Below are 6588 nucleotides of genomic sequence, written 5' to 3'. Positions count from 1 at the left end.
CTCATTCCTGATGAGCCTGTGTTGCTGATGTTTTCTGGAACTCATTTCGCCAGCCCTGGAGGTTAATTGTCTCCAGCTCCCTCATGTCTCTTATTGATTAAGAGCGTGGGCTGGAGCAGCTCAACTCATTGGCACCGATGCACATCTTCACCATGAGGCAGGGCCCTGAACCTCGTCACTCCAGGGAGGACTGTTCCATCCTGGGCTTGCCCAAAGGGACCCGAACCCCTGACCACCAGCGGCACAAGCAATATCGTGAGTCGAACAGCCTGTGGAATTGCTCTAGGCTGGTCTTACTCACTGTGAAGAAAAAGGAGCAGGCCATGGGAAAAGTCATTCTCAGCCACAGCGGGCGTGAGAGAGCTGCTAGCAAGTGCTGTCCTGCAATCGTTGTGAAGCTGTCAATCTCTCAAAGATGAAACTCTGTGACGGGCCTGTCATAGTTCATCATTGCTGATTGAGACACAGGACCCTGAGCGCACATTACAGACAACAACTCTACAAGTCTAGACCTAAAATGTTTATCAGGCAAAGGTGAAAAAAGAAACAAGACACAACCCATAAGCATCGCCATCACAGAAAATATTTCCATGTTTTTTTTCCTCGAAAGAGGAGCAACCTTGCAGTAAATAGAAGAAGATGCTATTTATCTGCTTTACATTCAACATATTGGAGAGCAACCGGCCGTCACGGAAAATACACAAACAAACCACAATGTTTTCCTTATTCCATCTATCAGGTTTAAAAGAATAGTTCATCCAAAACATTCTGTCATTATTTAAACGCCTCACGTCATTTCAAACTGGATTCTCAAAAAAATTGTTTTTGAGAATCTTAAATTTTTTTCTCCATACAATGACAGTTCAAATCAACTAGGTGTGTCAAGCACCTTAAAAGTAAAGTATACAACTCTATTCCAAGTTTGAAGCTATACCATAGCTTTGTATGAGAAACACGAAACAGAAGAGATGGACTACTTGTTTTGTTTTGTTTTGTTTTATACCTTTCAGTTTGGAATGGAATACAAATATATTTATACTTTACATTTCTTTGCGCTTGTCACAATGCTTTCTGAAATTGTCTTTATTTAGTATTTTTATTTGTTTAATATTTTATTTAATAGTTTATAGACTGATTTTATTTTATTTTATAGAATATAATATAGTATATCATACAATTTGAATATCAGCTATTTATTAGTTATCAGTCATAACATTTGAAAATGTATTATCAAATTAGCTTATCTGTATTGGCCATCATTTTTAAAAAGTTACCTTTACACTTCACATTTCTCTGACCTTGTCACAATGCATTCTGAGAATGTATTTAATTCAATTTTATTCAATTTTATTTTATTTTTTTGATTTGACTTTAACATGACATAAGGTTGAGTAAATAATGACAGCATTTTACATTTTAATCAACTACTCCCTTAAAAAACATGCTGAATCAACAAGCACTAATCTGTAATTCCAGTATGGGATAGAACCAAAATTTCCAATGCTTGATCAGTGAATGTTATGATGAGTTTCCTTGTCTTTATAAAGCTCTGCTCCCTGTCCACCCACAGCCATCTGCTACGCTCGGCTTTGGACACACAATTTGGCATTTTGTCCATGCTGGCAGCTCACCGTGGCAATAACCGAACATGCCCATGTTCCTTACAGTTGTCAGAAAAACAGTCATATATAAAAGAGTGACAAACATGATCAGCGTGTTTGTGTGTGTGTCATGACAGAAGCAAAATAACTCCTCAGCCTGCTTTTTAAAACATTACTGTCAAAACCAAAAAGTGTGAAACTGTGATTCACGGTTGCGCTTTTATACAACAGTTCTTTCTGTTGGTCAGCTATTCTGGTTAGTTTTGCTCCTTCAACAAAAATAGTTTGATAACATATGAACTAAACTAACTATTTGTATAATGGATATCACATAGTATATAGCACTTATTATATACTATATATGATAGAAATGCTGTTTAGCTGTTTAATATGCAGTAATGGACATAGCATATTACAACTGCTTACATATTCTACATCTTTTAGTGACATCTAAAGCTTTAAAGCTTTTTCCAGACAGATTGCATTACAGATAGTGACACGGAAGGCTTACCAAGCCAATGCTCTCCTGTTATCTTGCCAAATCCTTCACGATAAGCTTCCCAGTCACGGAAAAAGTTAACAGAGCCATCTTCTCTGCGTTGAATCACCTGAAAAAAGGAAAAAATGTAATTGTTGTGCATTTAAACACATTTTTATCAATATTATATCCATGCAGAGGTGATATTTGTATAAATCCCCTAGAATAGGAAAATGCATGATTATTACATACACAGCTTTAATGCAAACTGTATTCTCGTCCTCAGAAAGTTTTTAACATACTCTCTTTTTTTTAACGTACCTCGACTTTGTACAGAACTGGGGAAAACTGCGTTTTCATATTATGCACCCTGGGCATGGAATAATTTACAAAAAGATCTAAAACTACATAAATGTGTGTCTATTGGTGAATTTAAAGGCATCATAAAGAGAGTGGTATTGGAAGCTTGTGATTGTTTTTGTTGAGAGGATGTTTAAATATTGTTGTAATGTGTACGTCTTGTATTTTAAAATTGTCTTACTGTATGGCTGCTACCTTGGCCAGGTCTCTCTTGAAAAAGAGATTTTAAATCTCAATGAGACTTCCTGGTTAAATAAAGGTAAAATAAAAAAAACAGTTATAACATCTACCAGCAGAGGTAAACTCTCATCCATTGGACTAAACTAAGAGATGCATGATATATATTATCATATGAGTTATTGGCTGATATTAGTTTATATATATATATATATATATATATATATATTTTTTTTTATTATTAAAAATAAGTTTATAGATAGATTGATTTTAAATAAATTAAAATAAAATAAATAATTAAAAATTACTATAATAACATACTATAAAGTACAATAATAATTTCTTCTAATTGTGCATGCTCATTTTTGCCATATAATGTAACACTCAAATGCATCTTTGTAAAACATTAATAATTTAATTATACTGAAAAATGTCATCTTTAGCAAATCTTAAAATGAATGTGTATTTTCATACTGTATATTATAATGTTGTAATTCCTAAATTCCCTTAGCACTTAGTGATTTTAGCTTTTGGTGTTTAACTTCTAATCTATTTAGACTTATTTAGTCATTAGCCATAGCATAAAATAATTATCAACTAATCTGTATTGGCCAGAATTTTAAGCTCAGTGCATCCATAATTTTTAAGTTACCTTACAGTTTTGAATGAAATACAAATATATTAATACTTCACATTTCTCTGTGCTTGTCAAAAGGCATTCTGGGATTGTTACATTATAATGATTTAAAATAGGAACATAAAGTTAGACCTGTGACCATTACCAGACAGCACTATCTTGTCATATCTTATGTCAACCCTCTGCTCACTTCTACTTTAAAACAAAAAGATAATGAATCCTAGTGAAACCTGATTCAGTCTCTAGGTAGCTAACACAGTCATCTCTTTTCTGCAGGTACATCCTTTGTCTTTCATATGCAGATGTATTCTTTACTCTTAGAGGAATGAAGGGGAAACATGTAAATTGACTGGAGATGGATATTTCAGGAGTGCGGTACAGTGGACACATATAGACGGGCCGGGGTCCTCAAGGGAAAGGTGACACACACATGGAATTCAAAGTGAAATTCAGACACTAATTGACTCCTGATCCCTTTATAGACAATTAATCAGGCAGGCAGTGGATCAATGGCTGTTGAAAATGCCAGCAAAGGAGGAATCTTGCCATCAATGTAAATGAGCCAAACACAGCGCCCTTCTCACATGCTCACCAGTGCTTGCCAAGATGAAAACACACATGCCTCCAGGGACGGCTCCCAGAGGAACACCCTCACCTAAACTAGACGGGAACAGCTCAAGGAACTCAACACTAAAGTAAAACCACCTTCCGACCTCAGTTAGATATTACAGTCATCTACCTGTTTATGAGATGACAGAAATGTCAATGTGTTTGTTTAAAATAAGGCAAGAATCATACGTTAAACAGGTATGTAAACTTTATTTAGTATGAATATTTTATTAGGAAATCAGTTACTTTTCTGAAGGACTTTTTACTTGCTTTTATATAATTTAATATATAATTTAATAGTAAATCTACTAAAAATCTATCTATCTATCTATCCATCCATCCATCCATCCATCCATCCATCTATCTATCATCTGTGTGTACGTGTGTGTATATATATACTTTGAGAATTTCATTTCTGATTTGAGAAATGCACCAAAGCGACTGAGAAAAACTGTGATATTTTTAAATATTCTAATTGTTATTAATTAAAAAATCAATCAATAAATATTTAATTAATCATTCTCATGACCTCTGAACTTCGTCTAAGAATGGAACATGTACTTTGTGTACCGCGCTATCAATTGCTGCAACGTGACAATTGAGTTTGTGTCGCTAGAAGTGCATGCATTCATGTACTTGTGTAGGAGTTTCAGGCCTGAATGTACTGAAGGTGCTCTTTCCTCATTAGAGGAGTTTATGTTTAGCTAAGGGGCTTTATGTGTGATGACACACAACATATAGATTCTTCAGAGAAGACCTTTGAGTGGAACCTCCCGGGCATGTGATCTTGGAAAACACAGCCGCTCTCTCAATAAAACATACCAACATTCTGTGCAGGTGCTTTGGGCCACATTCAAAATTAATAAATGTGGCTTGACTCTGAATAAATCCTTTCATTGTTTCCTCTTCCAATCCGCAGAGCAACCAAAAATATTTTAATTATTCACCATGATCTCTGTAAATTAACACTGAGTCACCTTTCAGCAGTGGGCTCACTTAATCTTTATTGTAATTCGAGTATAATACAGGTAATTAAAATACAGGGAAATGTTCATGTTCCGATAAATATTTCATAAGTGCTGTTTTGAATATTCCCATTGGCGGAGAATTAGCAGACTTAATGTGCGGCGCCGTTTAGATAGTAGAAAATCAGATGCATATTTCAGGTGGGCACATTTTGGGGCATTCCTAGGGTTCAGAGAGGGGATACTGGGGGCGACTGATGGTTTTGGGGCCATCGTAGTATTCCATTTAGTAGTATTCCATTTTATTATCTCCCTCAGGAGAAATTTGTCTTAGGCAATCAATCAAGAGAGCAGATCAAACGTACAACAATCAACTATCAAAAAAAAAAAATCTAAATACATCGTCCATTACACAGCAAATATTACACGTTACCCATAACCTTACCCTCGCCCACACACAATTCATCACTTATTGTTCAATCATTTAAGAGAAAATTTGCACCTGTTTAACTTACAAGTTGGTACCCTATATCTCCTGCCCGAGCGCATCAACTCATACTCCACCACACCATGTGTGTCACCACACAGCTGAATAGCTGACTAAAATATGTAATATGCTAAATACAATATACTAAATACTAGGGATGCACCGATACCACTTTTTCCAGTACTCGCCCGATACGATACTTTTATTTTTGGTACTTGCCGATAACGAGTACCGATACCGATATTTTTATTGCAATTGTACATTTTAAAAAATTGGGTACAGAAACCAAAAGGGTATGTATAATGTTAGTTGGTTAACTTCATTTATCAAATAGATAGTCAAACCAAAATTTATTCAGACACCTTCAACATTTCTCACATTATCACAGTTTATTCGCTATAGTTTAGAAAATGGTAATAAAATATGACAAGAACTCAGAGTTACACTGTGTCAGAACAAATTCATCTTGATAATGTTAGATAATTTTGATAGAAAGGTATGTAATAGATTACAATCAACCAAAATAATTCAGACAGCTGTTAGTATGACAGTATTTACACAACTATGAATACTTTGTCGGGCAACCCTTAGCCTCAATGACAGCCTGTAGTCTCCTGGGCATGCTGTCACCCAGCTTCATGAAAACCTCAACTTCAGTTTTTTTCCCAGACTCGGTCTGAATAATTTTTGGACCCAAATTTGTATCAATTTTACTGGTAGTCCACTGTATGAAGAATTTTTGGGTATGATTTGTCACAGTTTACTTTCTTTTGCTATCCTCACTTACATAAATTAACTATAGTGTCCTGCACCCACTAGTAAAAAAATACACAGTCTCTGAATCATTTTTGGTTTCACTGTATATCCTTCTGTTATTTTCACACTTAATTATGCCCATTAAAATGTATTTTACAAGTTTTTGTTACTTTCACTGTTAATTTTTTTGCTCTATGGTACATCATCTTTAATTTAATAGCATTAGAGCTGCTCCATTGCAGCGGTTTAGTACTGTAATCACGCGCTTTGCTGTAATAATGCAGAGAACCACTCGCTATAAATCTCCAAACTGTGGTATTTTCAGAAATAGAAGTCGCGTTTTTTTCATCTGAAATGTGCTGCGATTTATATTCCAAAGCCACTCATATAATGCAGAAACACTCCAGCAAGCAAAACATGCGCAACGTGCACACGTATTTGTACTGGTGCAGAATGAGAGGGACAAGTAGTAAGCTACAGCCTTGCGCATTTCACACAGGCTGCTAGATTCACTTTCG

At 35.3% G+C, this 6588-nt stretch overlaps 1 protein-coding gene across 1 annotated transcript in view; it reads right to left on the bottom strand.

The window, feature by feature from the left end:
- LOC107557183 (fibrinogen C domain-containing protein 1-like) overlaps positions 1 to 6588 on the bottom strand; it is a 124235-nt gene that overhangs the window by 44782 nt on the left and 72865 nt on the right. Inside the window, exon 5 of the mRNA XM_016240506.1 lies at positions 2090 to 2209. Coding sequence (XP_016095992.1) covers positions 2090 to 2209 — 120 coding nt within the window. The remainder of the gene's footprint in view (positions 1 to 2089; positions 2210 to 6588) is intronic.

The sequence above is a fragment of the Sinocyclocheilus grahami genome, unplaced genomic scaffold (assembly GCF_001515645.1).
Source record: "Sinocyclocheilus grahami isolate Dianchi unplaced genomic scaffold, SAMN03320097.WGS_v1.1 scaffold592.1, whole genome shotgun sequence".
Taxonomy (NCBI): domain Eukaryota; kingdom Metazoa; phylum Chordata; class Actinopteri; order Cypriniformes; family Cyprinidae; genus Sinocyclocheilus; species Sinocyclocheilus grahami.
The sequence above is the reverse complement of the archived record's forward strand: the minus strand, read 5'-3'. Positions and strand labels throughout refer to the sequence as shown.